Below are 26,187 nucleotides of genomic sequence, written 5' to 3'. Positions count from 1 at the left end.
CAAATAGCATGCAACTTCAATAAAGCTTTTGGGAAGAGATGCATTATGATATAGGGGAGCTGAGTGGTTCTTGTAATGGTTTTTTTTTTATTTGCCAAAATGCAAGCAATGGTGAAACAGTCTTTCACTTAGTGTTTTCCATGTGTACTGGGCAAAATTATTAAGCTTTTAACTCAAGCTGTTTATTCTGTCTTTCACTAAATCTTCATTAAAGTAGTCAAGACACATTTGCTGCCTCTATAGTTTAATATTCTCTGAGATAAGATCTGTGATCCCTAGCTAATTTACTTAACCTGTTTCATAGGCATAGTTCATAGAAGTGCCTCCTAACTAGCACTTCCTACCTTCGTACCTCCATATGGCTTTTGCACCTGTTTACCACACATTAGAGAATCACAGAATCATAGGGCTTGGAAGAGACCTCTGGAGATCATCTTATCCACGCCCCCTGCTTGAGCACTTACACTTACAGATTGCACTTACAAAATGAGCAGTTCACTCCTAACACTTGGATTTTCCATTCTTGTGATGATACTATGCTCTCTCATTATAAGCTTTAAGTTATTTTATTTTATTAATTTTGAGCAGTATTGTTGAGGGCAGCACTTCCAACCCCTGAGTGGAAAGATGCACTTATAAATGGCCGGGTGAAATTCTTGGAATTGTAACTGCTCCCCCTCATTCACCAGGTCTGGGTAAATCAGGGTGCACTGTCTCAGGAGCCTCAGTCCCTGTAGCCATTTTTTGGACACAAGATCTTTGGGTTTTCTTGTGATTCTTCAAGAATCGATTATTTTTTTCTTTTTTTTTTTTTTACGTACTCAGGATAATGTGGTCTACCTGGCAGCCTGTTTTACTTCCATTTTTATGGAATATGTGGACCTTGCAAGTCTGAGGGATCAAGACATGGTATAGTTCTCTCAGTACTGCCTATTGGAGCATCATTTGTACAACTGTAATTGCTAATCACTTGAGTTTCACTGGGGAGAGACCTGGTAGTTCTAATCCAGAAATGATCCCAAAAGTAATCTATCATACATGCAATGTGGATGGTTCAAGGTACAGGACCACAAAATGAAATTAACAGTTTAGCTACACTTACAAATAAATGCCTCCTTATCCTCTGTAAGAAGAGTTGAAATGAAGCTCCTATATTAATCAGATTCAGCTGATTAACATAAATATATTTTTGATGTCAAACCGTATGGACACTTAATTATTAATCTACTAAATTTTTTTCTGTAGGTGTTTTTCCTAGTTGATGAAAAAAGAGATTAATAGTGTGTGCCTTTATGGAAAACAGTGATGTTCATCTAGTCTGATTACTATCTATTTAAATAAAATTGAAAGCAGATTGATATTTTGAAGCACTTTCATGAAGCACAAAAGACTCAAAAATCTGATAAGCTGTTAAATTGGAAAGCATGTTCCAGTGAAACATTTTGTTTACACTTAACGGCTTATAGGCAAAACAGTAACTGTAGGTTTAAAGAAAGTACTCTTCTCTGAACTTGTATGGAGAAGTTAGTTTTGTGTTGCAGCTTAGTGTTAGTAAATGCTGGATTCATTACCTTTCCTTTTTTTTTTTAGCAAACTATTATGTTGGACAATACTTCTACACTGCTGTTTGATTTAAAAGATCAAAGCTGTTCTCTGAAGCATTTTGATTAACTGTGAATACTGGCTATATTCAATGCTAATAGGTATACTAAAGTGCTGCCAAGATTAATGTGGAGATGACCCTGTGCCTATTTTCAGAATTGCAGGGGGGCGAATTCTGTCAACAGTGAAGATGCATTTGATAAAAGGCCGAAGCAATGGGGATCCTTTCTGTCAGGCAGTAGAGGAAGCTGTACAAGATTTGGATTTGAAGATTAAAAATATTATCGATTCACAACATGAAGTCTTGACTGCCAGTACTACTGGAGCCAGTCCAGCACGGGTAATGGGACTTCTTTTGTTCTTTTTACTATTTAGCTTTGCAAGAAAGCAAATGTCTTTTGCCTGTTTTGTTTCTTTTTCTATTTTTTAAAGAACTTTATATAGAGTATTATCTTTTCCTAACAGCACACAGCAGTGTCATTTCCCCTACACTGTGGTTTTAAACTTGTTGAAAGACTTATATGTGAGGATTAAAGTGTGGATTTCAAAAAGCTGATTTACTTAAACTAACCTTCTTACCTCAAAATTCTAAATAAAATATCCTTCAAAAGTTAATTTCTTCCTGTAGTCGTTATAGGCGTAGATACTCGTAACTGCCAGATTTGCCACTAATTTCAAGGCAGTAGAGCTATAACAAATTTCCAGACAAAAACCTTGTGAAACTGGAATTAAGATTTGAAAACATGTGTCAGTAATTTTGCTTAAAACACACAGGTTTTAATTAGCTCAGCATCAAGTATTTCTAGGGGTAAGGCATTCAATATGAGGTTAAACATGAAAGAAGTCCAAAACATGGTGAAATGTGGAGTGGGGATGGGAATAAAAATAAAACCCCAAACAGTCAGCGTGTAAGTTTTTCTCTTTTAGTGTTTCAAGGCACCAATGAAGCTGTCAATGATTTTAGTTTCTTGGAAGAATTCAGAATATTTACAGTTCTTTAAGTCAGGTGTGGAGAGCAGAATACAGACTATTTGTGGTTTCTGTACTTTGAATCTGTTCAGGTTTATATTATGATCTTTTTTGTGATGAAAACATCAACCAGCTTTATTTTATTTTACATTGTTGATATATAAAATGTTTAATGTCATGTATTTATGTCTGGGAATCTTTTATAGATGCTTTGAATGTGTGTACTTGTTAGAATGCTTTGTTTTATGAAATCACTGGAATTACCCCATGGTAACATAAGATTTTTAACAAATTTTAATCAAACTTCGGACATGCTTTTTTTTTCCTATTAGAGCTAAAAGTAGCCAGACTAGTGGCTAGTTAAACCAGTTTAATTGTGTGTTTCCACCGAGGAGTTGGAGTATATATTTCATCCTCATTTTCCTGTTTCCCCTGAATCTTTCATTGCTGTATTTCCCTGTCTCCATTCCATATCCTTCTATTCCTTCCTCTTCCCCATCTGAAAAATTGACCACTGTTATCAGCTCTGTCTTTATTTGGCTACTTGTATTACTGATAAAAGTTTTTAAAATTTATATCATTATAAGCCAGGTAAAACTATTTTAATGAAACTTAATTCTTCAGAGAAATTCACAAAAATATTGCTCTTTCAAAATGCTTCGTGTCTCTTATTGTTCTCCATAGGTCAAGTGCATAGTCAAATGACTCAGTAGAAATGGTTACCAGTATCCTTGCTGAGGCAGAAGATAGTAAAGAAGGTTGTATCCTGATGTTGTTAGGAAATGTGGTTAAATACTTAATCCCATTGAGAGCAGCGTGAAGTTAATATTTTTCTGAAAATGGACACCTGAGGGCAGCTTATGAACTTAACTATATTACCGTAGGTCTGTGGTTTGATGCTGAAGTTTTTGCCCGTTCTTGAGTTGAAGTTAATTGATTGCTGTAACATCCCGTCTACTCATGGATGGGCAGATTCTACAACAGTTCTCAGTGCGGAAACTTTGAGTGCATAGCAGAGGATCATGGGCTTTAAGCTAATCCTTTTCACCATACCCACTACACTACATCCATACTCACCACAGTATGGATCACAGAATTAAAGAATCATAGAATCGTTAAGGTTGGAAAAGACCCTTAAGATCATCGAGTCCAATCACTAACCTATCATTGCCAAGTCCACCACTAACCCATATCCTCAAGCACCACGTCTGCCCTTATTTTAAATACCTCCAGGGATGGAGACTCAACCAGCTCCCTGGGTAGTCCAATGCTTGACAACCCTTTCGGTGAAGAAGTTTTTCTTAATATCGAATCTAAACTTCCCCTGGTGCAGCTTAAGGCCATTTCCTCTTGTCCTATCACCTGGGAGTAGAGACCGACCCCCGCCTTGCTACAACCTCCTTTCAGGTAGTTGTAGAGAGCAATAAGGTCTCCCCTCAGCCTTCTCTTCTCCAGGCTAAACAACCCCAGCTCCCTCAACCTCTCCTCATAAGACTTGTTCTCCAGACCCTTCACCAGCTTTGTTGCCCTTCTCTGAACATGATCCAGCACCTCAATGTCCTTCATGTAGTCAGGGGCCCAAAACTACACACAGTACTCGAGGTGTGGCCTCACCAGTGCAGAGTACAGGGGCACCATCACCTCCCTGCTCCTGCTGGCCACAGTATTCCTGATACAAGCCAGGATGCCATTGGCCTTCCTGGCTGCCTGAGCACACTCCTGGCTCATGTTCAGGTGGCTGTCAACCAACACCTCCAGGTCCTTTTCCTCCAGGCAGCTTTCCAGCCACTCTTCCCCAACCCTGTAGTGTTGCAAGGGGTTGTTGTGACCCAAGTGCAGGACCCGGCACTTAGCCTTGTTGAATCTCATACTGTTGGCTCCAGCCCAATGATCCAGCCTGTCCAGGTCCCTCTGTAGGGCCTTCCTGCCCTCCAGCATATCAACACTTCCACCCAGCTAGGTGTCACCTGCAAACTTCCTCAGGGTGCACTCAGTCCCCTCATCCAGATCATCAATGAAGATATTGAACAGGATGGGCCCCAACACTAAGCCCTGGGGAACACCACTCGTGACTGGCCGCCAACTGGATTTGACTCCATTCACCACCATGCTCTGGGCTCAGCCGTCCAGCCAGTTTTTAACCCAGCGCAGAGTGCACTTGTCCAAGCCATGAGCAGCCAGCTTCTCCAGGAGAATGCTGTGGGAGACAGTGTCAAAGGCCTTACTAAAGTCCAAGTAGGCAACGTCCACAGCCTTTCCCTCATCCACTAAGTGGGTCACCTTATCATAGAAGGAGACCAGGTTAGTGAGGCAGGACCTCCCTTTCATAAACCCATGCTTGCTGAGCCCAATCCCCTGGGTGTCCCGCATGTGCTGCATAATGGATGTAACGAGCCATCAGAGATGATTGTAGTCTGGATGTGACTGATGTGCTGCTCAGCACTAGATCTGTCAAGCTGTATTGGGTTTGCATGGCAAGGTTTTGGTAGCAGGGAGGGCTGCAGGGGTGGCTTCTGTGAAAACACACCGGAAGCTGTCCCCATGTGAGACAGAGCCAGTTCCAAGACAGACCCACCGCTGGCCAAAGCTGAGCCAATCAGCAACAGATGTAGCACCTCTGTGGTAACATTTAAGAAAGGGTAAAAAATGCTGTGCGATAGGAGTGAGAATACATGAGAGAAACAGCTCTGCAGACACCAAGCTCAGTGAAGAAGGAAGGGGAGGAGATGCTCCAGCCACTGGAGCCGAGATTCCCGTGCAGCCTGTGGTGAAAACCATGGTGATGCAGGTTGTCCCTTTGTAGCCCATGGAGATCCACACTGGCGCAGATATCCATCCTGCAGCCTGTGGAGGGCCCCATGCCGCAGCAGGTGGATGCACCCTGAAGGAAGTTGTGACCCTGTGGGAAGCCCACACTGGAGCAGGTTCCTGGCAGAAACTATAGCCCATGGAGAGGAGTCTATGCAGAAGCAGGTTTTCTGGCAGGACCTGTGACCTCGTGGGGGACCCATGCTGTAGCAGTCTGTTCCTGAAGGACTGCACCCTGTGGAAGGGACCCATGCTGGGGCAGTCCTTGAACTCCAGCCTGTGGGAAGGACCTGCACTGGAGAGGTTTGTGAATGACTGTATCCCATGGAAGGCACCCCACACAGGAGTAGAGGAAGAACTTGAAGAAGGAAGAGCAGAGATGAAGCATTAGGAACTGACTGCAACCCTTGTTCCTCAACCTCCTGTGCCACTTGGGGGAAAGAGGATAGAAGAGTTGAGAGCGAGGTTGAGTCTGGGAAGAAGGGAGGGGTCCTATTCCGATTAGTTGGCAATGAATTACATTGATTTCCTTAAGTCAAATCTGTTTTGCCTGTGCTGGTAATTGGTAAGTGAACTTCCTGTCCTCATCTCAGCCCCATGAGCTTTTCATCATGTTCTTTCTCCCTGTGCTGTTGAGGACAGAGAGCAATAGAGCAGCTTGGTGGGCAACTGGCAGCTAGCCAAGGTCAAGCCACCACAGCCTTTTTGGTACCCAATGTGGGGCCTGAGGAATGAGAGATAAGGACAGCATTGGGAGAGGTAATGGGCAAAATGTGGACTGAACATTGCTAGAGAGGGGAGTAAGTGTGGGGAACTTTTGTTTTTGTAGTTGTGGTGAAGGGACGAGGGGTGGACTGTGTATAAATTGTCTGCCTTTGTGGGTGTTATGATGGTGCTATTTTGATTTTGGTGTGGGGAATTATTTTGATGTAAACTAAGTTTGTGAAGATTGTGTGATGAGTGTATATATTAATGATAATTCTTAAATATGTGATTTAAAGAGTTGAGGGGTAGAAAAGGGAGCTTAGACAAATGTTAAGCGACTGGTATCGAATTGTATATTTTAGTGGAGCTTGGTCTGGAAGAACATTTTACTAAGCATATAGAGTGGTAGGTCACCATCACTAACTAAAAATAAAAAAAAAAAGAAACAAACTGAACAAAACCAAAAACCCCCATAAGTTTTCCAAATGAATTTGAGCTGTGTAAAAAAAAATTAGAGCATCTGTATTGCTCCATTAAGATCTCAGGACAGCAAAGGTTAATGCTCTCTGTTGAGTTTCACATATAGCCTGGGGAATTTATTGTGTTTTCTTTTTTGCTTTATAAAGAAACACCCAAACCCTGATGCTATAATTTTTCAGAAAAAATGTTCTATATTTCTGGTTTTGATAGGATGTTATGTTTTTTTCATACATAAGAGATTGAATCATTTCTCTGAGTGCAAACTTAAAATATGATCTTGAGTGTAGAGCTGAAAATAATGCCTCCATTAGCTCCTGGGAAGGCTGCTTCCTCATAAAATGTACCTGAAAAGAGTTACTTTGTTTGAAAAATATTTGCTTTTCTCCTGGCAGTAGCAGTTTTCTTCCATCATTGCTCAGTTTTCCTGCAAATACCTGTTTTATAAGAATCTAGCACTCCAGGAAAAGTTATTACTTTATGCAGTAGGAAGCACTACTTTGTGCTGAAGCCTGCATGAGTGACTAATAGAAATTATGATTAATTTCTTCCTGATAAAATTACTACTGTAAGTGGAATCTGGCTGGTGTTTCTGGAACTAACCTGAATACTCTGGGGTAGCTAATGGTCACTACCCTTGAAAGGCTGATGAACTGTTTTCTTGAAAAAATAATTTGTGTCATGATTTTAAGCTTACTAATAAACAAGATTTTTATGGCAATGATTGTTGTTTTGCCTAAAGTTCTCATTGTGCCATGGACAATAGGATTTTAGTCCATGGTTAGAACACCGAGTCACTACTGTTGTAGTACATGAGATTTCTGAAGGTCATCTTTTGGCACTTAGGAGATTGCGTTATGTTTTAAAGATTATTTTCTTTTTTTCCTTTGTGTGTAATCAGTCAAGATGATGCCAAATTTGTACTTTTCTCATCAAGACAAATTTACTGTGACACACATGACATATTATAAAAATCTATGATGTGGTGATGTAATGACTGAAGAGGTTCAGAATAAATTTTGAGGAAATTAAATGGTACTGAAATAGGCCAATTCTGTAAAGCCAAGTAACAACCATTTCTGTAATTGCTATTTCTAGCTATTGATTATAACTTATAGTAACTGACTGACATGTGTTGCTATGGTTTCTTGAAAGCTACATACACTAATTGATGTAATCAAATAGAGAGAGAAATAGAATTTGATCTTTTCAAGACTGTGTTTAAAAGCAGTTAACTGATTGGATAAATGCAGTTTATTGCTTGTCCTGTCCTTCTGAACAAAGTCAGGCTATTCAATGTTTCTATGTAGTGGTAAATAAGAAAGCCTATAGTTTTTAAAATCTACTAGTGTGTATTAAGCACTAAATTTCTCTGTTGAACTCCTAGTACTTTTAAAGAAACATATAGCAAACTTGCAGTTCTTGCAGTCCCATAGTGGCTATGGAGTTCTACATCTGTACTGCTGACTGTAGCATTGAGCGCTTCCAGATGTGGATTATTATTATTTTCTTTAAGGAATTCTTTATTCTTGTGGAAAATTGTGAGGAATTCATCCTGTTCCAAACAACAGGAGGTTGTGCCAAGTACCTCTGTTGTCAAATCTTGATGGAAATCTCACTTTTAACCAACTACTTTAGCAGATTCAGTTAGTCAGCGGAGTTGGACTTCACCAGAATGTGTTTGTGTACCCCATAGCACTCAAACTGGTTGTGAGAAAATAATATGTTAATTTCTGCTGCATTGTTTCATCATAGATTTGTATATTTTTCTGTGTGACTTGCTCATCAGTGTATACCTCCGGCTGGCAGTGATCTAAATGCTACTAATTGCTTGGGATGAGGAAGAAACTTTCCCATGGTCAGGTTCCCCGTAAATGCTTACTGCGAAAGGGAAGGAGGGGATTCTCACACCTTATGCTGATATGGGTTGCTTTTGGAGGTGAGCTATTGGTCTGGCTTGCTGACCTTCCCTGTTCTATGTTCCTTTTAATTTTATTTACTTTCAGCCAAAATTGCATTCCATAAATCATGGCACTGTGTATTGTGGCAGAGATACTATAAAGGTCTTACTAGTTCTTCTGGATGAAGAAGCTGTCAGTCCTCCTACCCAGAACAAAGCAGAACTATTATACGATGATGAAAGCTTTAATTTGTTTGGAATCACATCAGTTTTGACACTCTTCAGGTGAGTGCTAGAAGGTTTTTGTGTTTATGTTGGGTTGGTTTGTTTTTAAAGATCTTGTACTGAGTGGCTAACAAAGCATTGATATTACTTATGTAAAAGAAATGGCCGAAGTGCAGTCTGTTGTGAGTCTGTAAAGGGAAAGCATTCTTAGAACAGTCTCAAGTTCTCAAAAGTGTTTTACCTCCTCATTTGCATTTTCTGTGATATCAAGATACTTTTGTCATATGGACTTTTTGAGTTAGTACATTTCTGGGCTGCAAAAAAAAAAACCATGAAGGAATATCCTTTGCAGCAAACCTTCCAAATACTCACCTCTTAAGTTGAGTTTGAACTCCGAAGTTTAAATACTGTCTGTTCAAGAGATTATTGGATTATATCCTGTTTTCTTTCTACATAGTATTTATTTTGTGGAGGCAGTTTTAAATAGTTAAATAGCTTTTCTTATTATGATCCACCAATCAGGATAGTATTGCACAAAGGACATTGAAACAAATTCACATGCATGAAGATTTATTAGTAGGATCTGTAGCTGGTGGCATACATTTACTCTAACGGTGAAAGTTCCTTTTGGGGAAGAATAAAATCAAAAAAGAAGGGAAGAGGAAAGGAGAAGAAAGAGAAAACTCTCCCTGATGGCCAGCTGGGAGGTAAAGCACCCTGGGTTCCCAGACAAGCATCCTCTGTAGTACAGTGGTTGATTCCTCAATAGTGCTTTTCCCAAGGTAACTATATTGTCTTCATAAGGACCTGTTCAAATTCCTTATAGCTTGTCCCTGCTTTTGGTACCTTCAGTGGTGATTGTGGCACCTGTTCATCAGGGCAGGGGCTGCATGGCTAGTTGCTTATGAAACTCTCTGCATGCACATTTTCGGGTTCTGTAACACAAAAGAAGAGCTACAATGTAAAGGATAGGAAAAATGATGAAGAAGGGGTGTTTCTTATTCTGGTCGCAGTCATTTCCTCTGAGAGCCCACCATAACAACACTGTCAGTGTATGTGGGTGTAAGGCTGTGAGGATAACAGCAGGGAAAGAGAAAAACAGTGACAGGTCCTAAACTGGAAGACGTAAGATCATAAAAGTTGAAGAATTTAAGTGTTCCATTAGATTTATCATCTAACCTCTTCTATGAAACCAAAGGAAAGAACACATTCTAAAAAAACTTTAAAAGATTAGTTTCACTAATAAGAATTGTAAATAAGCATGTAATAATTTTTAATATAAAAGGCAGCTTGTAAAAACATATTATGGAGTATATCTGTCACCTCTCAAATATCTGTGGACAGCTGTAGCTATACATTTCTGTTTCATTATGTAACAAACTTAAAATAACCCTGTTTACAGTCTCTTATTTTTCCACTACTGCAGATTCAGGAAAATTGATCCACATTACTTTTTAAATTGTTTCGTTCATTTAATAAACCTCACAGTGGTTGTATTTTCATCAGAATGAAAAGGTGCTTAATCAGACTTAGGTTAATGCTCTGTGTGAATGGAATCAAGGCCCACCTGAATTCTTCTGTATTAAACACAGCTATTATTCAGAGCCAGAAATCTTGATTTACTTTTTTTAAGTAACTCTTTAAAATGGGTTTTAAACCACTTATTTCTGAATAAAGGTGCCCACTGTGTGCTTTGGTTTCACTTACCTAATTTGATTTTTTTTAGCTGAATTAATTTTCTTGATTTTTTTCCCCAGAAGGATAAGACGTTTGTTTGACTTAAAATCTTCTTCTTGTAGGTGTAAGCAGGTACTGCTGTCTGGGAATTTATATTGTAAGCTAGACAATTCTTGTGTTTTCCTTGTAATTCTTAGTGGTCAAATTGTTTTAGGTTTTATTTTTCCGCTGTATATTTTTTTAACAGTATCTGTGTGCTTCCATTTAAAAATGGATTCAAAGTAATTTATTCAAAGTATTGAATTTATGATCCTAAAGAAACGTTTTAGGAGTGAAAACTCTGCAAAAACTGAAATGAAACTTGCAGACAACACCTGTTCTCAATTTTTAACAAATCTTTGTCTTCTGAATTTCTCTAGCAGCTTTACTGTAAGGCTCAAATTGCTTTATGAATGCTGAACACCTTAATAGTACACAGGATAGTAGCTAAGGTGTTACTCTGACTTGCTTCAATATACAGGCACCTCTATGGTACAGCACTTTTTTGTTAATGCTTCTGTCACAAATATTTGATCTAGAATTTTTGCCAGTCCGTTGTCAATAGTACATCTAGAACAGTTTACAGGATAAAAGGCAGTACCTTTGGCAGTAAATGCCACTGCAGTTTTCAGATTCTTTTTGCTAATCTGATTCTGAGTATCAGATTGTTGGTCGCCTCATATCATATGGTAGTTATTGTATTGTTTTATGGTCTTTGATCACATGGTAGATATTGGTTTGAGGTTTTTCACAGTGCTTTCTGTTATTTCTATAGACTTCATTACTGAATAATTATAAAATTGAAATGTATTTTATGAATAGTTTTGTCTGGGTTCTGGTTGGTTTGAGACCACTGTTAGTTTTCAGGTGAAGACTGAGGTTAAATGAGAGCACCTTTCGTTCAAAACTTGAGCATTTCAGGAATTTTTCTTGCTTTGTTTGACTTAATAAACTTCTAGATCAATTGGGTAGATTTATCTCTCTGCACTGAAATCCTGTGAAAAAGCTACTGCTGAGAAGCAGCTATTGTATTGGCTTTCTTTAACTAAAAGTATTTTCATTGTAACTTGTGAAATGTATGCATATTTGGGAACTGAAAATATAAGCAGTGAAATTATATTCTCAGTGTTTCAGAACATCCCAACCAAGCCGAGTTTTTTCTTACTTAATCTGTCCTTTAGTATATCTGGCAAATATTTTCCTTCTGTAAGCACCTCATTGTAATATTCTGGAAAATGTTCCTTTTATATATGTGTTATAGAAGTTCAAATAAAAAGGTTGGGGTTTTTTTGTATTTTGAAGCTGTATGCAAGGCAGAAGTGTGCTATTTTTCCCATAGTACTTTTAAACCTTTTTAAGCAAATATAAAAATGTAGTGATGATATTGAAGTCAAAGTAAGGTGATTCTGATATAATTAATTATATTCTTTATGGTTTAGAGTTAAATTTTGCATGACTATGAATTACATATCTTCATAACTTTTTGCAATAAAGGTTCTCTTTTTATAGTTTGCAGATTCAACAGGTATTCAGGGTTTGAGGCAACTTTTTGTTTGCCGTTTTTTATATAATTTCCATCAACTTCATATCCTATTATTGTTAAAGCCAGTCATTACTTCTTGCTCATTTCTTATCTTGCTTTTAAAAATTTCTTTCTATCTAAGGAATACCGGTGTTGGTGTACAAAACAAAAAATCACTTGAAAACCCATATCTGTGGCCACTGAAAAGGAAACTAACTTATCTATGCACTGGAGAAGCAGTGATGGTTTAATCACTTGCTTATCCTGAGGACTCATCAGTTGTTGGAAAAGTGAGATGCTGAGAATTTTGTCATTGTGGGTTACAAAGAGGACTCATGAACCAGAACAACAGCATAGACAGGAGCATGCTGAAGCTACGTATTTTGGCAATTTAAATAGCAAAACCATTGCAAGGTTCTGCAGAAATTTTGCACCAGAGGTAAACAGAAGAAAGAAAATAGTGAGCTAAATAGAATAGATTTTATTTATGGAATAATTGAATTGAATGACATAAACAATGAGTTATTTTTGAAAAAAACCTGTCCTCATATGCATACTGGCCTGCCATGAGCATAAAAAGAGAACTATTTATTTAGAGACGCACGGATTAGTTCTTATTTTGAGACCAAAAAAATCCCCTCTTACATGTATAAAATATTTTTTGCATTATATACCTAAAAATTTTTCATTAATGTACAGAAATATTGCCATACTGAAATACAGGAGGGTGGAAGTATTTTGTTTGTGTGAGTACTTCTACTGAAAAGTCTGTAAATATGAGGAAAATTATTCTAGTTGTCAACCAGATGCTCTTCAAAGGGGTGTAAATAGAATGGTGACTTGGTAACTCATCACCAGCATTACAAACAATAACACTGTGGCTGCAGAACTGCAATATTGTAAACATACTGCAAAATGATACCAGATATTGGAACTGTAGGTTTGGTTTCATTATTCTGCCACCAGTTGTGGAGGTACATGTGGTTACTTAGGAAGCGAGAAAACAAAGTAAGGCTTGCAGAATGAAGATACTTGCCTTCCTGTTTCTGAGGAAATTGGTATGGTAACTATTTTTCTTAACTAATTCCTTTTATATGTTCTAAATACTTATATCTTTTTAATATAGATCTCCAGCACAGTCCAAAGGAACTTCTCCAAAACCTCTTAGACAACGCATTCAGAAATCTGTGGATGAAAAAAAAAAAAAGGTACTGTGTAGGAATTGCTATGCAACTGTAGATGCTCTGAAATAATAATGCTAAAATGAAAATGAAGTGTTAAAATTCTCAAATACTTGGCTAAAATGTATCCTATAGCTAAAGAAATGTAATTGTGATTCACTTGCAGTAATTGGCCCAACTTGAACAGTGTTGTAATATGAATGGAAATATCTAAAACACCAGAAGAGAAGGGCTTTAAACTTAAAAGTGCTTCCTGATGAAGATCTCTTAATGGAGATATGCTGAGTTAATCTATATCTCTTCATTTAACCATCTGTGCATTTCAGGACTACAGAAATAAAACTGAAGCTATGTGAAGACAGAGATAAAACTGAACACAGGCACCTGATTTCAGTTCTGATAGTATAGGCATTCTAAAAGTGTAATAATGACTTTTTCATTGCATTTTTTTGGGGGGGGATGCTTTTTATTTGTAACATTCTGAGGACATTTCCATAACACTGCTTTGTGAACAATAAAATAAAGATGCTAATGTTTGCTAGTTTGCTGATGAAATGGAGCGTAACTTCAATGTTTCTGAAAGTTGCAGTCTTCCAGTGTACTGCATTTTACATAGTCTTTTCTCCTCAAAATTGTCAAACTTGCATGTTGGGACTATGGAAAGAGGCAGAGCTTGTATCTTCCACAGCATTTCAATAGAGAGAGCTAGATAAAAGTAGTGACTTAATATTTTTTACAAACTTTGTCCAGACAACAGGTAAAAATGCAAATGTAATTAGTATGTAAGGAAGAAAACAGGTGTTTTAAGCCATCAGAGTTAGTTCTAGAACAGCATAATGGAAAATATCTTTCTGCCACTGGACATGAGGTGAATTTTAACATATTACATGTTTGAGGAATAGAAAGTCATTAAAAGGAAGTAAAATTAAAAGCACTGTCAATATGTCCAGCATGTTTTACTTCAGTCTGAGATTTGGGGGTTTTCTGTTAGGGTTTTTTTTTGTGTTTGTGGTTTTGTTTTTTTTAAATGGGTTGGGGTGGATGATAGGTGTTTTGGATTCATGTACTAATTATGGAGAAATTCAGCTTAAAACTCATGGGCAAATTATGAAATATTGAAGCTGATAAAGGATCTTCATTAATTTTACAATAAATAGCATATTTAAACTGCAGCTTTACTCATCAAATAGCAAAAATGTGATATGCTGTTTGCATAATACATTGAAATAGATAGTTTTCTTATCTAAATGGAGGTTTTGTAGTTAGATTCATGAACAGCTATGTTCAGTATCAAAGTACAAAAATTATTATCTAAAAGTAATTACCTGTCACCTTTGAGACCTTTTCTGGAAACTTAGAAGTTTTTTGACAGAAATGATCAAAAATATGAGCCCTGAGGCTGATTCATATTATGAAACTTTTTAAAAATACTTTTTTCCTGATCAAAAATACCAGATTAGCTACAATAATTTCTGTGCAAATAGTTCTTTCAGAGGTCTCTGAATAATTGAATGAATTCTACTTCAGAAGCAGGAATTGCATGCAAAGGTTCATCATTACTCTCCTGTGCTGCTTTTGTTGTGCCTTAGTCTGATAAGGGTTCTGTGACTCCTGTGATCCTTGTTAATACAATACAAGAATCTGACTTTATCTGTAGGACTCTTGTCCTAGTCTTGCTTCACCATGACTGATGAAATAGAATGTACCTGTAGCAAAATAGAATAAAACACCTGAAGTTTTTAGACAAAAATTTTAAGATCTTTCAGTGAACTTCTAGAACTGATTTTGATGCTCACCAGGTGCCTAATATTATTGAGGATGACTATATTGAAATATAAATGACCTTTTGTCTTATGAAAACCAAAATTCAAAGAAAACAAGCAACAGGTCTAAAGTCTGGGGTCACACTTCTAAAGTTTCTTTGGCAACTTAGAAGACTATAAAGCTTGTTTATAGTGTTATCTTTTGCAGATTATATCTGTGATGGTGGACTCTCTTCCCCTACTTTAGCAATGTGGATGGTAAAGTGTGATTAACATGTTAAACTGAATGGCTGCTTGGAGCTGTACAGCTCAGAGCAGCGTTGAGGCTGCTAAACTGCCTCTAGTAATCACAATCAGTCTTCTTTATGGCTTTCTTCCAGTATATCCTATTGTACCAGAGAGACAAAAGTACAGCATGGAACTGAGGCCAAATATTTCAAGATGATTTTCCATTTTAAAAAGTGAAAATAAAAATCATGCAGTTCAGAGTGTAAATGTTCATCAATTATGTATCAGCATAGAGTCCTCTTACCCAAGATAAGATGTCTGAGTGTTTCACATTGTTTGCAATTCTTTTTTTCTGTGTATCAGCCAAACATTGTGATCTAAAGTACACTATATTCCTGTGAAGTCTGGAATTATTCTTCTGGTATTCCTATGTTCATTTTAGTCTTGCTGCTTCTTCCAGTCAACTAAAATTGCTGTTGCCAAACAGCTAATAACTTTTCTAACTAAAACTGAGATAGTTCTCTGCCATTTGTCTTTGACCTCCATCCTCTCACAAAAAATCCTCTTTTCTTTCTTGAAATGTTAATTTCTCATTTTGTCTTTTTCTGGTTTTCTTTCTACCTTTCTAACAATTTCTACAGAGTTTTTTTTGCATGCTTCTACTTCCTTTTCTTCCTTTTTCTATGAAGACTTTATAGGGCTCTGTCTTTCTCTTGTGTTTCTATGCTTTCTTTGTGGATGAATACATCTACAAACAGAAGTTCAACTATCATCTTTATATGAACAGTTCACAGATCTACATCTGACCTAAGGGTCCCTTCTGTCAAAACTGACATCTTCTGTTATTTCTATACCATCCTGTGAATACCCAGCTGTTTATCTTGAGGTGGTATGTCTATCTTTCCTGGTATATTCAACATTGAGGACAGTATCCTATTTGTTACTCTTTCACTCCATAACAACTCTGGAATATATTCTTCTCTATCCATATGTCCACTCCAACTATAACTTATTAAAGGTTTATTTTGCTTTTTGATGTGCTGCCATGCATTTGTCTTGGACGTGATAGTTGCAGCTTTGGCCTATCTTTCTTCACTGAGATTACTGTACAGAAAGTTGTTATCAAAGTGATTAGACGCTAGATGCCATTCTCCTTTTTGCCATCTCAATCTGTTCCTTTAAGTTGTAGTGAAAAGAAGTATCTTCCATCTACCTATCCCAACCCATTGATTATTTCTGATTTGCTGCTTTGAGATATCTCTCCTTGCTTACACTCAGCATGCAATACCAGTCTTCATTGTTCATTCATTAATTTTCAGACTAGCTCTTTCAGCTGTTTGTTTTATGCTGTTTCTTATGGCTGAAGAGATTTCCTATAGGTATCTGCAGAACTCATTATCCTCCTTTAAAACCTTTTTCAGTACCTTTAAATCAGCCTCTTCCCCAAAATTTAGCAGTGCTTTGTGTTGAGATGGATGCCCATTGAAATGACTAATTTCAGTTCCTTTCTCTCTGAATCCATACATTTCTTGTCTTAGATTGTAATGTCTCTTGGTAGAAATAAATTTTGTTCTGTCTTTACTGTGCAGCCCATAGCACAATGAATTCCTTGTCCATGACCATACATCTCAAGTGCAGTGGTAATATTTATCACCTTACACTGAGTATCAGTCTTCATTATTATTTCATACAACCATCTTGAAATGTGTACAGGTTGCTTGTAAAATTCGTTGTTGTAAATTTTGTTATGCATAATAAACTCATTTTAGCAATCAACTCAGAGATACCATCATATGTTTTTTGAATAAGACAATAGCAACATAACGGTTCTTCTCAACATCAGTGACTCTTCTGAGAAGTTTCTTATGCAGTATGTGTGATGGTAACATTAGTTCCATAAAATTGTCCTAAGGACCTTTTTGCCATGCTGTCTTTGATAGGTGGTTAGACAGTTAATCTATAGTACAAATTCATGATCTCTCATTAGAACTTGTCCAATAAAAGTCTCCTTTTCTGTGATATTTGAGAGGGGAAGAAAAACACTGTACTGACGATTAGTTTGGTGGTATGCTGAGTCCCATCAAGATGTATATGTTGAATAAAGAAATTTAGGAAAATCTAGAAAGTGAAAGGAGAAACACTTCTCTAAATTAAAAAAAAAAAAAAGGAAAAGAATTCATTATACCCTTATGCCCTCTCCTTTCTTAAGAGGAACTGACCACTCAACTTCTACAGAATTATGTGGGGGAGTGCAGAATGATAATAATTAGACCTAGGACAACATCATGCATATGTGTTTAGTATCTAAAAATATGGAGGGTGGATGAAGTAAACGGGTAGCTATGAACTGGAATTGGTGTTTAAAAATAAAATAAATCTGTGGGTATTTCTGTTGTGCCAAAATAAATTCCTGGCAACAGTGAAAGACAAAGAAATATTTTGTCTTTCAATCCTTATTAAATACTGGAAGAGATGCAGAAAGATCACCTAACTATAACGGCATTTGTTAGGAGGCAAAGCTGTCGCTCTTATCCTTTGAGGAGAAAGAAGCCTGGGGAACTAGTGTGTTGCATTTTTTCATTCTCTCCAGCAGAAGCAGGTGAGACTGATAATAAGAAACTGAGTCTTCCTTTGAGAGACAATTCAGAGTTTCAAGTCTGTTATCTATAGTTTAAGTGAAGTGTCTTCTGGTGTATGTTATTTTGTGGAGGGAGTCTTTAATTCAGAAAGCTCTATAGAACATGTATTGAGTTATATCACTTGTTGTCAGCTGTTCTTATCACTCATTTCTGCTTTATAAAAAATATGTAGGAAGTTTAGTTAGACAGAGGAGAGGTATTTTATCTAGAAAGGGTTCATCCAGCCTTATGTCTGCTTCTTTGAACCATACTTCCATTTATCTAAAATGGGTAGATACCCTATTTATTGTTTGACTACTGATTTTGTTGATTTCAATGGGGTTATGTAAGTTCTGCTTATTGGTGAGAGAGAGAATGGAAGGACTGTTACAATCACCTGCTTTGTTTAGGTTAAAGAGCGACTTATGACAATAAAAATGTTGCATGATAAGATTTTAATCTTTCTTCTGCACCAGAGAAGATTAGACTTTCAAGGTGTATGTAAAATACTGTTCCTGAACTAATGGGATTGGGTGAAACTGAGGTCTTTAGGAGTTAAGAAGGAAGGAACAAATGCTATTAGGCTGTGAGCATGCAATATATGAGAGTAACAGATCTTTTTGTGTAAACTGAGGGTTGTTTTGGCCTTTTGATACATTGCTTTAGAAATCCTGCTGCATTGTTAACACATTCACCCTGAAGCAGCTGCAAAGAATTTCAGTAGTTTGGCATGTTTTTTTCTTAATGTAACTGGATACAACCTTTCCTATATGAGGCACTATTTCCCTCCAATTGGGAACATAACTGTAGTTTTAGTTTTAAAAAGAATTTGTGGCTTAAGAACTCTAACAAATCTTGGCATGCTTGAAGTTCATTGTAATTTTACTGTGTATAGAAATCCTTCCAAGTAAAAAGCTCCACAAAGCAAAAAATCCCAGTCTGCCTTTCTCATGTGACTTGTTCATGCCTATATAAAATGACTTAATATCTAGCTTCATGCACTGTTGTTATTTTTCAGTGCTTAGTTCTCTAAATGCTGTTACTTGAGAGAATTTTTTTGCCTATTTGTGATTCCAGTACAAATAAACTGTGACTTGGAAAACTATCAACAGGAAGTTATCAAGAGTTTTGTGTACGTCCTCTATACTTGTGAACAGAAAATTTGTAGTAATAGAGAAAACAATCTTCCTCAGGTAGTAGTCTCATCTATTGTAGCAAGAAATATTTATGTCTAAGTAGAATATAATTATGGAGAATACTAAGCTGACTAGTAGTTTCAATGTGTATAGAGTATGCAAAAAATTAGTACCTGGAGGAGAGAGGGGGAGGGGAGAAATAGGTTATGCTCAGCATAAAATCTGAAGAATGACTTTATTATTAGTGTCAGTTGATAAACCACACTTCTGCAGAAAATACAATTTTTGTTTCTACAAGACCCCTAAACTACTTTCCTACAATCCGTAGCTGTGAGTTTCGAGTACTTTTGAAACCAAATAATGAGGCGATTTGAGGCTAAATGTTCTCAAAACAGTGGTAGGTTAATTTGGGATAGCAAAAGGCTGGTACAATGTAATGCTAAAAAAATGTGATAGTTTCAGTACAATAAAAGCTTGCTATTACCTGAGCTATTCAGGACATTTTTCATGTTTGAATAACATGCTGCCTTGGTTTGGCAATGATACTTAGCATTTATTGTTGTGTTACTCTTCCCTTTGCGCTCCCTTCCCTTTTTCAACTTTCTGTTTCAACTTACCGTTAATACTTTTTTTTTTTTCCTAAAAGGACAAGGGTAAGGGTGGAGAAAAGACACTTTCTCTTTTTATCTCTTTTCCTCTTCCAAATAGTACTCTAATTGTTTGGCTGGAAAATAAAAACATGTGTTTGTTGTTACTGATGTAGGTTTTCAAATTCTATTATGCCATTCCAGTGTATAAAAACCAAATCTCAACATTCTTACTGACTAAATATTGGCAGTACTGTCTGTATGCAGATGCTGGAAGGAGATCTGGAATACATTATCAACTAACTTTAAGAAATAAATAGAGCACGCACCATTAATATTTCATATAAAAGTGAATGTTTTATATTGGCATCTTGAGCAACTGAAAAACTTTTTTAGATGCAGAGGTCAAGGTGGGAGAATGTTCTGCTTTGTCTACTCATTAGGACTACTAATTGACCTACATGTGCTAAAACACTGTCCTAAATTTGATCATACTTTCTTCCAGCTGAACAGCTGTAACAACGAAGCCCTCTTTCTGACATGCAGCAGAATTTCTTTCTTTGTATAGGGATAACAGCAACATCCCACTTGCTTGTGAGGAGGAGAGGGGATAGTAAATCTTAGTTCTTTGAACGCCATTCGTGTGCAAGTATTTGATTAGCAAATTTTCCTTCCAACACCATTTTGTTCTCCTAGAGCTGTGGGTCATTGGAATGGTGCCCTCAAAGCAATGGATTTCAGGGAATTTATTGTAGAAGAACTCTAATTTCTAAAAGCTATTTGAAGCTGTTCGCAGGCTTCATTATCTGGGCATCAATCAAGTTTTAAGTTGCTCTTTTTTCTTCACAAACATTCCAATGGAGCTCTACTTTTTAGTTCAGCACTAGACTTGTGCTCTTTTGTTCTGCCTTTAAGCTATTAAAATTTACTTTTTGCTACTTCACTCAGTGTAATACAGTTGTTTTTACTAGTAAATACACCTTCCTGGACTAGTTGGGAAATTTGACTTCTTCAACAAATTTAGTCTTGCACTCTTGATTTCTATATACCCTCTACATTAGAACTAGCATCAGCTGAAACAGTGATGTTTAGTAGACCTTTGTATACTGTTTGCTAAACAGTGTGATGTTTTGAGGCATGTTTCAAGCTTCAGTGAAGTTGAAAAAGACAGAAGGGTTTGTGCTGCAAGCTTTTTGGTATTTGAGCTTGCCTTCTGTCCTTTGACTCCACATATTCTAATCCCTGAAAACTGAATTAGCGAAGTGTTGGATGGGAGTGGTAAAAAGAAACCCTGATGTTCAAAAAAATAACTGGATATATTGTTGGTTATAGAATGGTAACTCTCAGACTTTCTTGCTCCAGTTTGATGTTCTTCATGCTGTGTTTATTATATCTTCATTAACCCAGCACAAATTGTAGCTTGCTTGCCTCTTGCAATATGAATATGTGCTAGAACTCTGTGCAAGTTATTGTTGCATAATTTTGGTGTGTGTCATTTGCTAGGCAATAATTAAGAACTGGGGGAATTTTGAAGATTTTAGATGAACTGTTCAAGAAACATAGTAAATACAGGAAAATATTGTTCATTAATATTACAGTAACCTTAAGCTTAAAGGAAGTTTTATATTCTAAACATTATAGTTGTACAATAGGATGTTGATTAATTTTAAACTATATTAGAGTTGCATTTTCAATTATTTAAAATTCTTAAGCTTATTCTGGCTACAGCTTCTCTACCCTTCAAAACCCTTTCTGAAAAGAGTATAAAGTTAATGACATACACTTAATGACTCAGGGAGCTAAGGCATAAACTTGAAGCACACAAAACCATGCAAATGTCTATGTATATAGTCTTACCTTATGGTAAATGTTTGAAGTACAGAGTAGATTAACACTTAAAAAAGATTAGAATTGTTGAGCATCAGGCTGGCTATAGTTCTCCCTTTTAAATCTGCCTTTCTTTCACAGGCTTTTCTCTGGCACAGAGAAATTGCAGTTTGGGGGTTATGGACAACTGGGAAAATTGGGTCTTTTTAACTCTTGAAGGGATTACTGAGTTTAAAGTAAAATTATATATTTAGAGACATATTAAGTCAGAAAGACAAACTACATTTCTGTAAATAAGTGGGATATTTGTTTCCAAAAAGGTTGTAGGTGTGTTCACCTAGCCAACTGCAGTGTCATGAAGAGTAGTTCAGTTGCATCTCAATGATAAAAAGCTAGAGGCTGTTAGCTTATATGAATGAAAACAGTATCTGATGAAAGTGGCATAAATTGTGACAGAATTTTGTGGATGAAAGCCGGTGTGAAAGGAGGTTTCTAAGAACATATTCTTTCTTTCTGTCTAAAACTGAGATTTTGAGTTGGAAGAAAAATATAAGGGTCAAACCTGAACTGTAAGATTTAAACATGCTTGTGTTAAGGGGAAAAGTAGACTTGCATAATGCAAACTTTTTAATCAGAAAAGTGGCTATAAACCTCTTATTTGACAAATCATTCCTGTTATCTATATATATCTCAACATTTACTTTGTGACAAAGTTTCTTGCTTTTTCTTTTTCCTGGTATTTGCACTGTAGCACCTGTTCAGCTCAAATTTGTTTGAATTCACCTGTGCTCTTGTAATAGAATTATTAGCTAAAAATCCTAATATATTGTCATTATCTGCTCTGTGCTATACCTTTCAACATTGTTTGTAGAATCTAGTAGACTTTCAAATGGAAGTGAGGGCAGAATTTGTCTTGCAGATTCTAGAGCATTTGTGATAAATTGTCCAGAAATTACAAAGATTGACCCTGAAATTCTAAGCTGATGTAAAGCTGTAACTTAAGTGTAAACTGAGGAAGTTTTACCTGTAACTATTGATTCCATTAAATATGGATCTATTAATTTTATTGAAAACTTTGTTTTATTTTTTGTAGTTGAACCAATTACTTTGATTTACTGGTCCTATGAGACTAGGTTCCCTGCCTCCAAGACTAGGAGGTGGAGACTAGCATGCAGAACCAGATACAATAATGTTCTTCAGTATTGTAGGTTTCTGGCAACTTACGCTATATGGGTGTGTTTTGGCAAATGTGGAGTTAAACATTGTCATTCAGTGAGGAAATGGCTTTATTCTGTGAGTAAATAGGAAATCTGAAATTTGCCAAAGAAAGATCTGAAATAATTTTTTATATTGCAGTTTTAAGCATAAGTATATTGAAGCTTAGTGTTTATATTACTGAACCCTCAGAGATGGTAACCTGTAGAAGTGTGATAATTGACTCTAGTAGCAATGACAGCTACTCAAAATAGTAGTGTCTGCAGTCATTCAAAAGAGGGGACTAACTTAGACAGAAAATCTTAGGTTGAAGCTTTAAAAGTTAATGTGTAATTTTCTGAAAGAGATTAAAAAAGATTTAAAAATTATTTTAGGACTTCAATAGAATAATTTATTAGTATTCTTGAAAGCCTTTACACTCTGTAAATGAATGCTTCATAAATATTTTTTACGTGAGCATACTCATTTTTCTGGTATTTTAGATGATGTAAAAGCTTTTAAGACAGAAGAATGGGGAAACTCATTATTTTGCCAGTCTTGCAGGTGGTATCTTTTACTTCTGGTAAATAATTAAAGCTAATACCAGGTTGCTATTTGCAGATGAAGCAATCTTCAATCAAATCTCAGTTTGCATGTACATATAAAAACGACTTGAGTGGAATAAAGGGTCAGCACTTCCTCAACTGCATACATCCTGCACCAAAGCAACATTTAAAAGCTAGATATCTCACAGGTAAGCTGTAGTAGGATTGAATAAGTACATGTGATAGCTGGTATTTCAAGTGTTATCAAACAAGGCTTTAGTAAAACTCCAGTATAAATATGTTTTCAAGAAAAAAGACATCTCATTGCTCTGTGTATGCTATGATCAGTTAAATGGCCTTGCATTAAAATAGTAATGCTAAGGCTTTGAAAATATAAATCTCTCTGAAAATATGTATTGATGCTATTTTAAGGTAAAAAATGAATACATTTTACATACATTATGTAATGTTTCTTCTTATTTTACAAAAGTAAGCTAAGAAAAATTTGTAGTTTTGCCCTTCAGAAAAGGGAAAAATGTTTTACTCCACTACAAACCATATCATATATATAATTTCTAGACCCTTTAAGCATATTTTCCAATATCTTAAAGCTATAAGTCCAATTCCCTGAGTTAGTTGCTATTATGTATTTCTAAGCAATGTCATTTTAAATTGGCAGTACACTTATGAACACATAGCAAATGTAACTGCAATGACCAGCATAGTTTTGTTTTACTGATAAAGCACTAGTTTTGATTTTAAAAAAATCATATGACAGTCCTATGATAGAAAAAGGATGAATAATCCCAGGTAACTTTTTATTTCTTCACATATGTTTTTTGATATTCTTACATGACAGAAGGTATGAATTCATGTCTTGATGTACCAGTGCTTGGAACTATTTCTGAAAATGTTCACCAGACTAGAAGTTATACAGAAATGGGAAAGCTGAGTTGTCAGCCAAGAAACAAGAACTCCAAGAATGAACAGATGGATCTGAATAATGACAAAGTAATCTGTGATAAGGAAAGTGAACCATCTTTGCAAAGAAATGCTAAAAGACCTAAGGCTTCAAACAACCTGCAGAAGGAATTGGACAGCAAAATAGGTGGAAAAAAAAGCCATAGCAAAACTGCAAGCAAGAATAAGTTGATTGCTGGTCAGGCAAAATTAACTCACTTTTTTCGACTGTAAGTTTTTCTTTTGACATATGTGGTCAGTTGACCGGTTCAGAAGTTGTAAAACTTTGAGAAAAGGGTGAAACTCATTAATTGCTTCCTTTCATACTCAAATAAATACTCAAAGTAGCTTGTGCGTAATATTAGACAAATACTTACAAGTCTGGATTATGCAGAAGTCTTTTATTTTTTTAATAACAATAGATCATAATAATTACAGCTATGTTCTTTTTTTGGTAATGAATTATCTTTCCCTCTACAATGTGATGGGAAAGTATTTTTGGATGCGTATATATAGACACACTAAATAACAGTATCTTCAAATTACATTAAATACATAATAAAATGTTTAATCTTCAAAGAAGGTGGTGTAGATCACTAGATTTCAGACTTGCCAACAAGGTCGATAGACTCTTCCCAGCATACACCTGAGCACTACGGGGAAAAAGAAATCTGAAAGTTTAAATCATCAAAGAACTGGAATTCTTTATGGTCTCTGGAAATATTAATTTAACAAATGCTTTCTCCCCTGCACACCAAATCACAATAGATGTAAATCGGAAATGCAACATTTTATCAGTCTTAGGAAATCCCAAACGTGACATAGGGTTTCTAAATGAACATTTCTCAAATTGCTATAAAGACATTGTATTATACTTTACCAGAATGAAATAATTTTTGTGTAAAAATGCAGATATACTTACTGTCAAAATCCCTTCTTCCTATGGGGAATTTAGCTGAATTTTCTTCATCTGCAGTCTCTCTTTCCTGTATTGATTCAATATTTTGAATTTCAGTGTCCGCTGGAAAAGCCATGGCTCCCTTCAGTGCAAGATAAGGTAGTTGCTTTCTACCCAAGTTGATAGGCATAATATGGTTTAAGAAATTGTGTCTGGAACCTGTGTCCTGTTGTAAGGGAAAAAGAGTAGCTGTTTATCAGTTGTGTTCACTTTTTATACTTTATACTTAGCAATGACTGCATGTATTTTGTCTTTCAAGGTGATATTTTAAAATGACCTGCATTACCTCTTTGGGAATTGGTTTTATGGTGAAGAACATGATAAAATAATAAGTCTTGTTCGGTGAAGTTAAAACCCTGTTGCTGCGTATAAGGAGATGCTGAATCAAACATAAATCCAGGCTTCCCCCCCGAAGTTTTGGCTACATATAGTTCTGTAAAAATCAGGTTTCTCTTATTTGACTGTTCAAGTTACACATTTAAACTCTTGGAATTACATACTTACAGTTGAAAATTTATTCTTGACTATAGCATGCTAAACTGGTACATTCACCAGGTTATTGCTTTAAATTATTGTACGTGTTTTCTAAAGGGTTATAAAGAGAATTTCCATTTTAAAATTAAGCCAAAATGTAAAACTGAAAACTTACCAAAAACTTCATGGTTCTGTCATCCTCTTTGTCTAAAGCACTGCTGTCTTCAGTCTTATAATGCTTCAGCAAAGGTATAGCTCCTCTGTTCGCAGTTCTATCTCCATTTTGAAGAGTTTTTCCTAGTTTTAATGTGGCTAGCAAGATATCTTCATCTTCCACTTTTTGCAGAGACTTTGAAACTGAGAGTAGAAAACCTTGAGAAAAAAGAGAGAGAGAGAGAATTAACGTGTATGATGAAATACACATTCTTAGTTAGTTAACGCTTGCATAGAAGTTAAGCAGTTCTCAAATTTTAAGAAAGCTTTTCCAGTTGTAAATTAATACGTTCTCCATCTCTGCCCACTTTATATATTTTACAGATTGAATAGAAACTGCTTCAATGACTGATGAGTTCACTCTCTTAAAATGACTCATATTAAGGACTAACCTTTTCTATAATCCTTCTAATCCCATCTGTTGTTTAGAACTACTTAAACATTTCTTTAGCATGGAGAACTTGTTTCTTTGAATGTTTTTAGAACAGCACAGATTAATTCTTTTTGATGGATCAGTATAACAAAGATCACAGGAAAAGTGATGCCCATTTGTGTTTATAAAGCCTTACCTCCAATTAA

At 36.1% G+C, this 26,187-nt stretch overlaps 2 protein-coding genes across 5 annotated transcripts in view; one reads left to right on the top strand and one right to left on the bottom strand.

Annotated features, from left to right (window-relative positions):
- PARPBP (PARP1 binding protein) overlaps nt 1-25,325 on the top strand; it is a 54,041-nt gene extending 28,716 nt beyond the window's left edge. For 2 of the 4 annotated variants that reach the window (XM_064456346.1, XM_064456365.1), the window contains 5 exons: nt 1,759-1,942; nt 8,568-8,746; nt 13,051-13,132; nt 23,080-23,212; nt 23,863-25,325. In XM_064456346.1, coding sequence (XP_064312416.1) covers nt 1,759-1,942; nt 8,568-8,746; nt 13,051-13,132; nt 23,080-23,212; nt 23,863-24,197 — 913 coding nt within the window. In that variant the 3' untranslated portion in view covers nt 24,198-25,325. Of the gene's footprint in view, nt 1-1,758; nt 1,943-8,567; nt 8,747-12,066; nt 13,000-13,050; nt 13,133-23,079; nt 23,213-23,862 lie in introns of those variants that run through there. The other 2 variants (XM_064456356.1, XM_064456374.1) reach the window with 2 other exon arrangements.
- On the bottom strand, nt 24,567-25,819 carry PMCH (pro-melanin concentrating hormone). The gene is made up of 3 exons (XM_009505529.1): nt 25,571-25,819; nt 24,886-25,087; nt 24,567-24,616 (listed from the first exon to the last, which is right to left on the bottom strand). Exons 1-3 carry the CDS (start codon nt 25,817-25,819, stop codon nt 24,567-24,569), a joined length of 501 nt encoding a protein of 166 aa, XP_009503824.1.
- Between the last annotated feature and the right edge of the window lie 368 nt (nt 25,820-26,187).

This window comes from Phalacrocorax carbo, chromosome 1, assembly GCF_963921805.1.
Source record: "Phalacrocorax carbo chromosome 1, bPhaCar2.1, whole genome shotgun sequence".
NCBI lineage: Eukaryota > Metazoa > Chordata > Aves > Suliformes > Phalacrocoracidae > Phalacrocorax > Phalacrocorax carbo.
Note: the sequence above shows the minus strand (reverse complement) of the source record. Positions and strands in the feature narration are given on the sequence as shown.

Excerpts from the sequence above, each read along its gene's own strand:
- PMCH (XM_009505529.1), bottom strand. The coding sequence starts at position 25,819 with ATGTGTATTTCATCATACACGTTAATTCTCTCTCTCTCTCTTTTTTCT. Across the intron at positions 25,088-25,570 it reads ACAGAACCATGAAGTTTTTG|GACACAGGTTCCAGACACAA; the intron begins GTAAGTTTTCAG and ends CCCTTACAACAG. Across the intron at positions 24,617-24,885 it reads AGGAAGAAGGGATTTTGACA|TGCTCAGGTGTATGCTGGGA; the intron begins GTAAGTATATCT and ends TTTTCCCCGTAG.